Source organism: Vespula vulgaris, chromosome 2 (assembly GCF_905475345.1).
Source record: "Vespula vulgaris chromosome 2, iyVesVulg1.1, whole genome shotgun sequence".
In the NCBI taxonomy this organism is placed as follows: Eukaryota; Metazoa; Arthropoda; class Insecta; order Hymenoptera; family Vespidae; genus Vespula; species Vespula vulgaris.
Window position 1 is genome coordinate 4,041,744 of NC_066587.1, and position 15,143 is coordinate 4,056,886.

A 15,143-nucleotide genomic window follows, 5' to 3' on the forward strand; every position below is an offset into this window, starting at 1 on the left:
TGAAACAAACTTTACGTTGATACATATTATTGATCGGTCGCGATTATAATCTTGTTTGTTGATATACACGTCTATCGTTAGGAGTAACTTTCTTATCGTTACTTTTTTATTTTACAAATTTTCGAAACGATAATTCTGTAGGAGAAATATCGTTGATATTTAAAATTGACAAATTTTATTTACAAATGGTCGAAACGCGATTTGCAGAAGATTGAATTTGTAGTGCAAAAGTTGTAGTTAAACTTGCCTTTAGAAGAGTTTGAACTTATCTCGAGTTAATAAACATGCAAGAAATAGCGAAGAAGAAGAAGAAGAAGAAGAAGAGGAAGAGGAAGAGGAAGAGGAAGAGGAAGAAGAAGAAGAAGAAGAAGAGGGCGGCTGGTTTGCTTTACGGCTGTTCGATTTTAATCTCCATCGTAAATGCTTTATTACGACACGATTCGTTTTTGATTCCAGACTCTAATCGTATTATTAACAAACTGTCTTAGGAACGTACGCTTACGCGATCGGTGATCAGTCATCGGTATATTCTATGCGTCAAAACGACACAAAACAGATCGTATGCTGTTCGTTGCATGCATACGGATACTTATTCTCTTATATATTACACACGTATAAATACGAGCACATATACACGTACTATACGTAACGTATACGCGTATAGTTTGTGCCTGCGGATACACAAATACATATATGTAATTACGTAGAAGCATATGTAACATGTAAGAGATACGTACGATAACGCAGCATCACGATGCGCTTCATAAACAAAGGAACCATCATCGAGAGTCTGTTGCTCGACAGTTTAGGTCAGCCAGCATTTCGTGTAATCTCGTTACACTTACACGCAAGTATATATGTGTATATATATATGTATGTATGTATGTATGTATGTATGTGCGTATATATACGTATATAACAGAGAAGACGAAGATATATAGGGGCTGAGAGGATAACGCCTGCTAATTGCAAACAATACTTGCTTTATCTGTCGGTTCAGGTGCAGCCAGGGGGTAAAAAGGTAATCGGTAAACATTTGTCGTTGAACTCGACCGGATGCGACACTATTTTTCGAACAAATGCTTACTTTTATTCTTTTTTCTTTCCTTTTCTCTCTCCTTTTTTTTTACTACCCGTATAAGCATATATGTATGTGCAGTATATTAAATTATGGTATAATATAATATATAATGTTATTATATTATATTATATTATATTATATTATATTATATTATATTATATTATATTATATTATATTATATTATATTATATAAATGTGTGTATATAAATATAGAGCATAGTGTGTGCGCGTGTGTATACATATGTATAAATATGATGCTCACTTGCTCATTCTCTTTCTTTTTCTTTTTCTCCGTATATGCATATATATATATGTGTGTGTGTGTGTGTGTGTGTAGTATAGTACAGTATAGAACATAGTATAATGCTTACATTTTATATATATATATATATATATATATTAGAGAGTAAAAAGAAACGTAAATTAAGCATTTATTATACATATATACACTTACTATGACAGAAGCTTTTGTTGATAAGTATATAGTTTCGTATATGTATAGTATGAGACTTCCTTTTTAAGAATAAGTATGTATACCATATTAGAAAGGTTTCATGGATCTTATCGTCCACTCTCCTTATCTTTTTCTATACAAGTACTTATACTCCATAATGTTTTTGTCCTACTCTAAACGAATTTCGAACTTGTAACCTATTTCTTTATCAGACTCCTATGTAGTATAATATATTACTGTTTTCTTAAGTGAAAAAAAAATGATATCGTGATTATAATGTAGAGAAACAATTTTTTCTTTTTATTTTTTAAATAGTATAAAAACGTTATCTCTTTCTTTACCGATATAGAAACGATATCTCTATATCTGATAATTCATTGATATTTTGATCGTTCTAGTTATCGATCGACTTTTATTATTATCGAAAGACAATGCCTTGCCGTCGAAAAGATCAAAGAACTTTATTCAAATTCGCGAAGAAAAAAAATTCAATAAAAGATACATATATAAAGATTTACGACATTTCGTGTTTACGATGGAAATAATCGTGTTACGAAGGTAATAATTAATTAAATTATATTTACGACGAAATAATAATAATAATAAAAATAATACCTATCAATTGATTAAATTATTTATTTCGCGACCGTAATAAATATAATACCGTATTTACGACGAAATAATCGTACCTCCGAAACAAGGTCGATAGCGAGACATAAATCCATTTTCATTTTCATTTACTTTTATTTTTTTTATAGATTCGTACGCGTTAAACACATTTTCATTATCACCTATGTATCCAGATGTGTATATACATTTATCTGTGCACCTATGTATGTACGTATGTATCTATGAGACATAAAAAAATTTCTCTCTACACCACGTGCTTTTGCAATTTCGAGACTTTCGTGTCGCAAAAACGTAATCGTCGTTGTCGTTGTCGTCGTTGTCGTTGTCGTTGTCCTCGTCGTGCGTGGTCGCCTTAAACGCGAGATAACGTCGTAAATTACGAGAAGCGTTGTTTGCCTTGCCAACCGGGGAACGGAAAACGCACGCGGGAGAGCATGTCTTGATAAGCTTTTTTCTTTCTCTTGATTAACAATAAAAAGATTATATATATATATATATATATATATATATATATATATGCATATATGAAAGATCGAGTCGTTCAAAGTTTCTTTGATTATCATAATGCATTCTTTATTATCTCTTAAATGAATGTACTTTTTTTTTTTTTTTTATAAAGGAAATTAATTTTTGTATCGTTAACGTATATCGCCACGTAACATTGTTATGTGTGTGTATTTTTTGATGTTTATTCTTTTTATTATTTATTACTAGATTCGTTGTTTTTAATACATATTTAAAATTTGTAATATTATATAAATATTACTTATAGTAATATAATTATATACAATATTAAATATAACTTGTATACTGATTCACTTATACGCTATACTTATACTTTATTAACAGTAAATACAAGTTACACTTGCAATTAATATAGTATAATTAGTATACAATATAACACAGTATATAAATGTCTGATATAACAGTATAATTTATGAAATAATTATACTATACTAAGTATATTATATAATTTTTATAATATATCAGTATTGTGCGATATGTAGTTATTATTCTAACAATAAGTATAACTTATGGTGTAATTATACTATTATAATTAATACCATAATTTTCACATTATCAGTATAGTCTAATTATGGTAATGTAAGTAATATGCCATACCTCTTATATTTATATGCACATAATCTTTTATAAAAACGAAGGAAAAATCGATTTATAGAGGACTTAAATTCGTATTACACTTCTCTTGAATGAACGATTAAACGATTGAGATTCTGTTCTTTACCTTTTCTTTTTATTGTTACTTCGTTCCATGGGAAACATACAAAACAGTTACGAGATGAAACCCTTATAAACTAATCGATGGTAAATTACACGTAGTATACCCATTCATGCAATTTTCGACTAGAGAAATTCCGGGGAACGACCTAACGGCTTGGAATATTAGTCAAGGAGATTAAAGTCTCTCCTGGTAATAGCATTTTAAGTTGTAGGGAACTTAACCGTAAGCGAGAGATCCGTTATCGTGAAACATATGTACATATGTATGTATGTATATATGTATCTATCTATTTATCCATCTAGCCGTCTAATGTATTTTTGCATTCGGAGAAATCTATCGTGTCTCCGGGAAAAACGTGAATCTATTTTCCAACCTGCTAACAATTAACAAAAAAAAAAAAAAAGAAATAGAGAGAGAGGAAATAAAGACAAAAAAAAATAAAGAAAAAAAAATAAAACAAAAAGGTAAAATGGGCAAAATGAAGATTGGATCTCTCAGAGCTCGTTCTGATTACACCATTACCCACTTGCGCTTCCAATCGACGAGCTGAGGATGCGCTTGTAATTGGCTTACCGTAATTAGCATCTCGGAAGGGTTGGTGGTAATAGGGGGGAGAAGAAGGGTGGAGAGAAGAGACTAGTGTAGGGGGGAGGAGAAGGTGGAGGATGAGGAGGTGGAGGATGACGATGAGGATGAGGATGAGGAGTGGAGGAGTGGAGGAGAAGAGGAGAAGCAAATGAACGGAAAACTCGAGCGCCGGTCGACATAGTTTTCCTGACCTCCTGGAGATTCGCCAATCACGCGAATAGAATTTGCAGTTTAAAGCACGCACACACGGATTATATCTATACATAGTTACATACGTATACGTTGCACAGATACGTGATTTGAATATACGTTGGGCCGATTTGAATAACACTTTTATTTGTTTCGTCAATAATTTTTATTAATTAATTGGGTTAACATATTGTCAAAATAAACGGATAAGTACATATTATATATATATATATGAATGTTTCGATCGGTATGAAGTTATTAAGTATCAGAGTTACGTCATTTATATTACGTAGGTGCTAGATATTTTATCGCAAATATACTGACCATCTCTTATTTACAATACTAATCAAATATTTAACAATACTTGTGCAATAAATAGAGAAGCTTTTGAAAAATTCTTGGCGGATTTTTTTCTTATCTTTTTAATATTTATATATATATATATATATATATATATATATATATATATATACATATATACATTTAAATGTCATTCTTCAATGACTCTCTGAATCTTCCGTTTTAAAACGAAGAAAATGTCTCTTAGTGCATACGTGTATTCTCTTATCAAGTTTCACTTTCAAAGGTTATAAAAAGGTGTCGGGAAAGAATGAAATTTTTAAGAAGAGAAATATTTTTTATTTTTTCTATTATACAAAGCAAACAAAAGAAAAATGAAAGACAGAAGGAGAGAAAGAGAGAATAGAAATTAAAAAGAAAAGAAACACAGAGAGATCGACAAAATCACGGAAGTTTATTAAAACTAGATTTTATAAATTCGATTGTCCTCATTGGTCGAGGCTCGAAAGGTTGCCTCACACCGGTAGTCTCTACAGGTAATCAAGGTAGCTCTCGTGTATCGTAGTTAGAGAAGGGAACGAGAGAAAAAGAGATATAGACAGAGACTTGAAAGCGTAGTGGGAAGTTGGGGGGGAGAAGAGAGAAAGAGAGAGAGAGTGAGTGAGAAGGGAGGGGGAAAGCTCTGTCCGTCAGTCATTGTTCGTCAGCCGGTCCGGACGCGCACAAAGAGATACTTTTTTATTTTTCTTACTCTCTCTCTCTCTCTCTCTCTCTTTCTTCTTCCATATATCGAAGCAAGAGAGATAGGAGAGAAATAGAGATAGATAGATAGGTAGAAAGAAAGAAAGAAAGAGTGAGAGAGAGAAAGAGAGAGAGAGAGAGTGAACGTACCGCCTACACGTATAAGTTTTTCTCTCTTTCTTCTTCGAACGAAGAAGCTTCGTTGTGTGTCGTGACTTGTGTGGAGTCACGTCGTCGTATTCTCTCTCTTTCTCTCCCTCTCCCTCTCTCTCTCTTTCTCTTTCTTTCTTCCTCTAGAAAGGAGTCCAGAGAAGGAGGGAAACAGAGAAGATCGAGTGGGAGGTAGGAGTGAGAAAGACGGATACAAACTCAACGACATTGAAAGAGACACACACACAAACATACACGCATAATACATACTTACATATGATAGTTAATAATATACGTGTACACTGAGAAATAGAAAGAAACGGATGTATACATTAGTAGAGGGAAGAAAATAGAAAGAGAGAGAGAGAGAGAGAGAGAGAGAGAGAGAGAGAGAGGGAAAGAAAAGGTGGTAGAGCGCGGTGTATATGCCTACCGGCACTCCGGTGTTGCTAGCGCGAGAGAGAGACAGAGACAGACAGAGAGAGAAAGAAAGAGAGAGAATAACAGAGAGAGAGGGGATGACTTAGGGAGTGAGTAAGTGAGAAAGAGAGGTGGCAGAGAGCCGATAGAAACGCTCGGTGGGAGTTGCGAGTCTATCGCGAGCTTGCCGAGCGTGCGGTTATGATCGTCGTCTTCGTCCTCCTCGTTGTCGTCGTCGAGCGGCTACTTCCTTGTCGAGATACAACAACAGCTTCGTCGTGTCCTCCTCTTCCACGTTTATTTAATCGAGAACGAACGAGCTGTTATCACGGAACGATTAATAAAAATCTGTTCGTTCGTCAATACTCGTCCTTCGACATGGGTTAAACGAAGAAGAATCGTTATTCGAAAGAGAGAGAAGAGAGGGAGAGGGAAAGAGAAAATCTAAAGAATTATTTCTCAATTTTCCTCATTTTATTTCCTCATTTTAATTGACCATGACAAAGTCATGTCGATTACGTACAAAGTGTATAGAAACTCGTGAAACTCTGTTATGAGAAAGAGAAAAAAGAAAAAGAGGGGAAATAAATAACGCTAGATCGCCCTTACGAAATCGTCCCGCGTGATTTTCTTCATTTATTTCTTTCACAATTTCTTTGAATTTTATTTTATTTTATTTTGTTTTTTTTTTTTGCTTTTTTATTTCTTTCGAGCCGACTTACCGTTAAGCCCAGGCATCATCGGTCGAATTCACCGTTAACGTAATAAGAAGAAAAGTGTATCGTTAAGAGAAAGAAAGAAAGAAAGAAAGAAAAGAAGATATATATATGTGTATACATATATATTTATTATATATATATATGTATGTGTATATGTAAACGAAGTACCTTGAAACTTACCAAATAATAATAGCGATCGCACTGCTCCGATCGATACGTGTGTGCTGGACGAACGATCTCTTCTCTCTAGTATATACCTACATATATATATTTTATATATATACATACATACATACACACAACATACATACATACACGTTAGCACATTCCTAAGTACATCATTCGTACTTACTCGCGTGCATAAGACATAGGAGACGGAAAGAAAGAGAGAGAAAGAGAGAGAAAAAGAAAGAGAGAGAGCGAGAGAGAGAGGGAAGATCGCTAAAAGAGGACGAGGAGAGGAGGGAATTCGTGGCCGTCGGCCAAATAACCAGTCCACTTCGATCGAAAGACACAAGAGAGTGAGAAAGAGAAAGAGAGAAAGAAAGAAAGAAAGAGAGAGAGAGAACACGAAGAAAAGATCATCCTCTCGATCCTCCATTATCGGCAAGACTCTACTACGTTTAGAGACTTTTCTCGCTATAATTCTAACGTTTGAAGGAGAAAAAGAAAAGAAAAAAAAAAAAAATCAACAAGTGGAATTACGAAAGACACCGCGTCTGTTATCTGTCTTGCTCGTTCGTTCGTTCGTTCGTTTACTACGAAAGGAAAAGCATAGATCGAACGAGGATATTGAAAAAAGAAATAAAATAAAATAAAATAAAATAAATAAATAAAAGGAAGAGATAAACAAAACGCGACGTCTGAATCATCGTTTGAATCATCGTTATATTTCTTTTCTTTTTTTTTTCACAAAGAAGGAATAGTAGAACGTTTAGAGCGACGAAATCGTTGTTGTTTACCTTGTTGAGGTTAGAGATCGGTCTCTTGCGATCAAACGCGAGTTTTCTGTAGTCGTCTTCGTCGTCGTCGTCGATCGTCGTCGTCGTCGTCGTCGTCGTCGTCGTCAGCGTCGTCGATGCTCTGCTTACGTAAGGAACGTTCCAACGCGATAACTTCGCCAGTGAGCCTCGTCATACGATTTCGTTTCTTTCATTCGTGAAAGAGAAAGAGGAAGAGAGAAAGAGAAACTCGCTGGACGAGTTTCCAGAACGCTCTGTGCATATTTATTTTATATTCACGTGTGTGTTTATACGCGTGGCTGCTTAGTGTGTTTATGCGCACGTGTATACGTGTTTGTGTCTGTCCGTCTCTACGTGTATACATATATTACATATATATACATTAATATACGTGTGTATATTATATACATCGAAGTGATCCAGAAAGAAGAGGAAGTAGTGCTAATTAATTATTAACGAACAAGCTCTTCGATCGAAGAAGACGAGGATAATTGAAAAAGGACAGAAGAGAGAGAGAGAGAGAGAGAGAGAGAGAAAGAGAAAGAAAGAAAAAATCAGGATTCGCTTGAATGACCTTCCTATTTTGTGGATTCGTCTTCGACTCGTCGGACGAGAAGACGAAACAAATGCCTGTCGCCTCGGAGGATTGGGTGGCTCACCCTCCTAAAATCCCTAATTCTATCGCTAGTTCAATCACCACGGTTAAGGGTGCCACTATACAAAACACCGCCACCATACAGAGCAACACTACCGCGTGGATGTCGCCGTATAGTAGAACACCCGATCGTTCTTCTCCTAATATTAATAATAATAATAATAATAACAACAATAATAACAATCATAATAATCATAATAACCATAACAACAACAACAACAACAACAGTGGCGTTGTTATATTGGAGGGATGCAGACCACCTGCGGCTACCACGGCGAGAAGGTTCCTCAGGTGGTTCAGTAGACTCGGTCAACCACCGATTGGAAAGTCAGGTAAAAAAAGAATAAAAAAGATACTTGTCGATCGTGTTCTTGATATTAACAAATATATAAACTTATTAATAATTTTATATATATATGTATGTATGTATGTATGTATTTATTTATGTGTATAATGTAAATTTAGAACAATTTATTTTATATAAATTTTATATATATATATATAATTTATGAAATTATATATATAATATTTATATAGATAGATTTAGAAAGAACGATTCTGATGTTTATTTAGATTAATAGTCTACAACTTTTTCTCTAGTTGATGCCAAAATTATTTCGTTTTTTAACTGGTTCTAAATTACGAATTCAACGTTCTCGCTAATCAAATTCGATCATTATTTAGTGATAAGACTCCTCGATAAACGTAGATTAAGTTTTTTTTTCTCTTTTTTCTTTCTTTTTTTTTTTTTAAGCATTAAAGCTTACGATTTGGTGCATATGTTATTATTCCTGCTCACACCAACTATCTGAAATTTTATCTAGATATGTATTTTACGAACAGTAATTGATAACAATACTGTTAGGATTTTGCCAATGTGTTGCAATACTACGAATACAATCATATTTAAAAAAAGAATTGAAATTGTTTCGTAGTATTGCATGCAATCGCAAACTTTGTAAATCTTTTCATATTTGTATAAAAGATTCAAATTGATCGTAGAGAAGTTATCAGAGAAATTTTTTTTTTTTGCATAATTATGTTTGTACATAATTATAAATCGTATATGAATCGTTGATTATTATTAAATATTTTTACGTGTTACATCATCCGTGTAAGGTATATTAAATTAAAAATTTTCTAACAATAAAATTTACATTTGATATTACAATTGATAATTGTTAAAGCTTGAGAATAGAAATTAAGAAAAAAAAAAAGAAATAGAAAAAGAAAATTAATTTTGCGAAAGTATGAATTTTAAATGGAAAAAGTTCTTAAAGACAAATTTATGTGATCGTATTTAATTCGATTGTTAAAGCTTAAGAATAAAAATTAACAAAGAAAAAGGAAGAATTACTTTTGCAAATGGGTGAATTTTAAGCGGAGAAAAATTGAATTTAGATTGAACAATTTATATCGAGTTTTAACAAGTGCATTGTCGTAACGTTTATTATTATGAGAAGCGAGAACGCTATCTTTTTAGGATTTAACTAAAGAGAATTACATTACGTTGTGTAAAACCTGACTTCTTTGTGCTATCATTACTTGCAAATTAGACTTTAATTATTATCTTTTAACATTTTGATTTTCTAAATACACGGAATTATCGCTATCATCTTGTTATCTCTTTTCTTTTATTATTTATTTGTTTTTTTTTTTTTTGATTATTTTCTTTTTCTTTTTTTTCTTCCTCTTTTCCTTTTTACATTAATGTTATGACAGAAAGAATAAATATGTAACACCACATAGTTGTGTACATGATCAATGATGAAACGTAGGATTATGTCGTATTAAAGGTAGCCAGCAAGTATAGTTAAAGTAATTACGGATATATAGTACACGTGGCGATGATTGTAGTGCATAATAACATCCGTTTGGTCTCTTTGCAAATAAATAATAGAAGAAGAAGAAGATAGAGATAGACATAGACAAATAGAGAGAAAGAGAGAGGGAGATAGATCGTTATTGTTACGTTAACGGTGCTTTTTTTAAGTTTGTTTTTCACTTCTTACGAATGACGTTGAACGAATTACACCGATCGTTTTCTTGTAACTGTGTTGTATGTTCGTTTTATATAAGTATATAACTCATACATATGTATGTATATCATATGTATATATGCACGTACTGTTTCATTGATCGTAGATAAAGCTGTATAAAATGTATATTTTCTATTAGTCATTGTAAGTTTATTCCAGCGAATATTTGATATTTTTCATATACGTAGTGTTCTATTATTCATATACACTGTATAATCATGTGTTATTTAAAAAAAAAAAATATGTATATATATGTATACTTATATATATTATTAATTTTATTATAGCAAAAACTATTACGTGATTAATATCTTTTATGATTATAAGTTATATTTATTGTTAATATAATATAATGATATAAGTAATATTATCTCTGAATATTATATAATTTTCATTTAGACGTGACAAAAGATAGCGTTATAAAGGTTTAATATCGTTTGAACGATTTGTTCTATTAATATCGGGATAATTAACATTAGTTTAACGTTTAAATGTAAGATGGTCGATAACATATGGCGGGAAATTTGAACGTAACCGCGCATTCCGATTAGACTTCCAGCTTTAATCTCCGTTCTAGCACGTATTTCACGTCAGAAGTGGGTCACACGCGTGACGGAACACAAATTGGGCGGTTAGAGAGAAAGAGAGAAAAAAAAGTTCACTTTGCGTTACCACAATCACGTTTAACATCCACTCGACAAGTTTATATATTTTTCAAAGATACACGATTGTATTTTCTTTTTTCTTTTTATTTTTCTTTTTCTCTTTAGATAAATCTTCTCACAAATATGGCAATACTCCTCGGAATGCGTCAACCGTTTTATTTATAATTAACTAACGAAAAATAATATTTCACTCACGAAATCGATTTTTTATCGTCGAGTCACGTTCATTATATATCTGATTTACAGTTACATAGTTGGTCCCTTATACCTGGCATAGAATATGACGAGTATACTTAATCAGCCTTTGACATATTTAGTAAGATTAGTTTCAAACACTTAAATATATGTATATACATATATATATATATATATACTCATACATATATATATATATTAGAAAGAGAGTAATCTGTCGTTATTGTTAAGTGAGAAACTTTAAAATGCGACGGGACGTTTCAAAACAGCTTAATTAGTATCATCAAAAAGTCGTTTTCAATATGCTCTTTATATATGTACATACGTAAATACATAAATCACTTAGGGAATCATTAAGTTGATTTTTAAGATCTCTTTTTTGTTTCTTTATTTTTTTTATTTTTTTTTTTTGAAATCGATTTTTGATCGATTGAAAAAAAAAGAGATAACAAAGAAGGAAAAAAATGAAAGAAAAATAAAGGAAAGACAAAAAGGAAGATAAGAAGCATAAGAGAATCCAAAGTAAAATCGTGACCGTGATGTATTTTCTTCGGCGCTTGTGGAATTCGCCGGCAAAACGCGGCGGGTACGTCATGACAACTGGGCCGGAAAGAGAATGAACCGTAAACTTGATAAATAAACATTAGAGTTCGCGATAAAAGCGGGTCGCTCGGTAAACGGATCCTCGCCATCTTAGATTAATCGCTTGCTTTCCCGTTTCTTCGTTAAGACTACTTTGTCTTTTGTTCGATTTGAATTAAAAAGTCAGAATAAAGAGAGAGAGAGAGAGAGAGAGATGTACAATGTACATACATATGTATGTATGTATATATGTAGAAGTCAGAGAGAAAGAGAGAGAAAAAGAAAAGATATATATATATATATAATATTATACCTCAAATAAATAATAAATATATGAGCCATTTATTTAGAAAGTTGGCTTTATATATATATATATATATATATATATATATATATATTTATTTATTCATTTGAAATATTATCATATGTATATATCTATTCATCTAAAAACAATTATAAAAAAAAAGAGGCTTCCACTTATTTATGAAACTATTTTCACGAAATTCCTGACAACCTAAAAAAGAGAAAAGAAGAGAAAAAGAAATAGTACGATATCGGCATAGATTTTCTATTCATTTCGGAATACATCGATGTAATTCTCGAGAACGAAGATGGACGGATTGATAGTAACGGTCAAAATATAATTAAAAATTCCCCCTTCATTTTCTAACAGCTAGAAAGAAGAGCCCAGCTGTTGTCACCTGTCAAGTTTTGCACCTGTCGGATGTGACCGAGCGTGCGAACGCGAGCTCTTCTCTTTTCTTCTCTTCTCTCACTCACTCATTCACTCACTCTATCGAAAATTAATTTTGAAAATTCTATCGAATGGCACATGATCGTATGACGTCTTGTGATATTGCTCGTAATCTTGACCGAAATTCCTTTCATAAATCTTTCTTCATTTTTTTTCTTTTCTTCTTTTTTGTTTTATTTTATTTTTTTTTTCATTTTCAAGATAATGAGCATTGAGAGTGAGAGTAAACGCGTGAGTTTACGTATGTAAACGATCTAGAAAGAAAGACAGAGAGAGAGAGAGAGAGAGAGGAGGATGGTAAATGAAAAAATATGTCAAATAAAACCGGTTTCTCTCTTTATATATATATATATATATATATATATATATATATATATATATCTTTATCTCTATATCTTTGTCTATCTCTATCTCTATCTCTATCTCTATCTCTATCTATTTACATATTTGATCTATCTATTTTTGTATAAAACCATGATACATAATATTCTTATCCTATATTACTTCCTCGTAATTATCATAATAAATGAATTTATAAGATTTCAAATGACTTTTGAATAAAAATCGAATTCGATTGGTATACATATGTAGGCCATTCTGATTTTCACAAGGTACCTTTTAACGGAACGTACAAATAGAATTTATGATCGTAGAAGCTTGCCGATCGTGGGTGTTAATAGTTCGTCGTTCTTAGTCACCATAGCCATTCGATTCTCGTTTACTCTCTCTTTCTCTCTTTCTCTTTCTCTGTCATACACATACAACATACGTAAACGATAAATACATGTATGTTTGTCGTAGACGAAGGAACGACAGTACATCGGTACGTTTTATAATTTCTATCTCGATTAGCGAGAAACGAGAGCGTAGGCGAACTATATCAGCAATGACGATTCGTACGGTTATTAGAGAGATCATTTCTTGAACATTATTATTTTTAATAGTCCTCTTACAGTTAAAACACGTTCTCTAAAAACGTATTTATCTCTATAAAGAATTATCATATTGCGTGTTACTTATGCACGTAAATATTATCTTTTTTTTTTTTCTTTTTCCTCTTTCTTTTTCTTTAATTTAGAAAATGCACATAATTTTTTTCTCCTCTAACGTCTGTTTAAACAATCGTTTTTATCAGAAACGTTAGTTTACTCACGCCGTAGTTAATTTACGTACGTCGAATTTTCTGCGAAGGAAGAAAGAGGAAAATGAAATAAATAAAAGAAAAAAGATGGAAAAGAGAAAAAAAAATCAAATACATATTATTATTTACTTGTTTTCTTTGGAGCCATACGAAGCAAAACGCGTGATGCTGCAACGTCATTATTCAATGTTTACTACGTCGAGATCGCGCGATTGGAAAGTTTTCATATAAACATAGCGATTGTCGAGCTCTTCTTAAGCTATATCACGTTCAGGAGTTATCAGCGTTGAACATTGGCCTCTGGTATCGTTCATAATACGAAATATGTACATGAAAAATCATTTCTCTATTTCCTATTGAATTAATAATCAATTATTATCGTTTACGATAGCCGTTGGATGAATCAAAATTCTTACACTAATCGAACTGACAAGAGAAAGGAAAGAAAAATTAAAAAATTTAAAAAAAAAAGAAGAAAGAAAGAAAGAAAGAAAGAAAAAGAAAAAGGAATTCTGTATCGAATTATTTCTTTTCTTTTCTTTTTTTATGAATACTTCAAAAGCAAATAAGGAAATAGATAATGAAAAAAAAAAAATAGTAAAAAAAAAAGCGTTTATATTTTTCTAACGTCGTGTACACACCTATTTCAGATAAAATTTATTAGACACGCTATGCGTGTGTTATAGACACACACGCCATTATTGCACGAATGTCGCAATCCAAGATGAAGTGAAAACGAGGCACTGATGCATCCTCGTGTTCGAGCGTCCATCGAGAACTCGTCACGATACGTCACCTTTCGAATTTACGCCTCGACAAGAAAGCGAAACCGTCATTATTTTTCGAAGCACGTGCGCGTAACGACCCGTTTCGAAATCCTGGACTATTCTACCATACCTAGACATACTACTACTTGCATAGATATACATACGTACGTATGTTTAGTATACATGTAAAACTAACAACGAAAAAGTATCGTGAAAGAGATTATATCGTTTTTGAATGAAATATTTTCACGAGATCTTCTTAGTCATCACTTTCGTTAATTTGAAACACTCACTCATGGAATATGAAAGGATTCTACAATTTTTATTATTATTCCAGTAATGGCGGGAAAAGCGTTGGGGTCTAAAAGATAGAGGGTAGAAACGTATAAAAGAAATAACGAAAAAGTATTGTGAAAGGGAGGGATTATATCGTTTTTTAGCGAAATATTTTTTGGAGTTCTTGTTAGTCATCATTTTTGTGAATTTGGGATACTCATGAAATAGGAAAAAATTAGAATACTTTTATTACTTTTTTCTCAAAAATGACGGAAAAAGTGTTGCTGCTTGAAAGGTGTGGAATAGAAACGTACAAAACGAGTAACGAAAAAGTATCGTCGAAAGAATTATATCCTTTTTTGCGAAATATTTTTGCGTGATCTTAGTCATCGCTTTCGTTCATTTGAAATAGTAACTCGCGAAGTGTAAAAAAAAAATTATGAAATTTTTATTATTTTTCCTACAATGGTCGGGAAAAGTGTGAGCATTTAATAGCTAGCGAATAGAAATAGAAAAAAGGAGTAACGAAAAAGTATTGTGAAAGAGATTATATCGTTTTCTTTTTTTGCGAAATATTTTTTTTTTTTTTTTT

General features: G+C 32.1%; 1 protein-coding gene across 3 annotated transcripts in view; it reads left to right on the forward strand.

The window, feature by feature from the left end:
• The window catches only part of LOC127072530 (serine/threonine-protein kinase tricornered), a 94,544-nt gene that overhangs the window by 19,884 nt on the left and 59,517 nt on the right, over positions 1-15,143 (forward strand). The window contains exon 1 of one of the 3 annotated variants that reach the window (XM_051012988.1): positions 5,949-8,464. The exons of the other annotated variants lie outside the window; for them this stretch is intronic. Coding sequence (XP_050868945.1) covers positions 8,047-8,464 — 418 coding nt within the window. The 5' untranslated portion in view covers positions 5,949-8,046. Of the gene's footprint in view, positions 1-5,948; positions 8,465-15,143 lie in introns of those variants that run through there. 3 annotated transcript variants of the gene reach the window in all.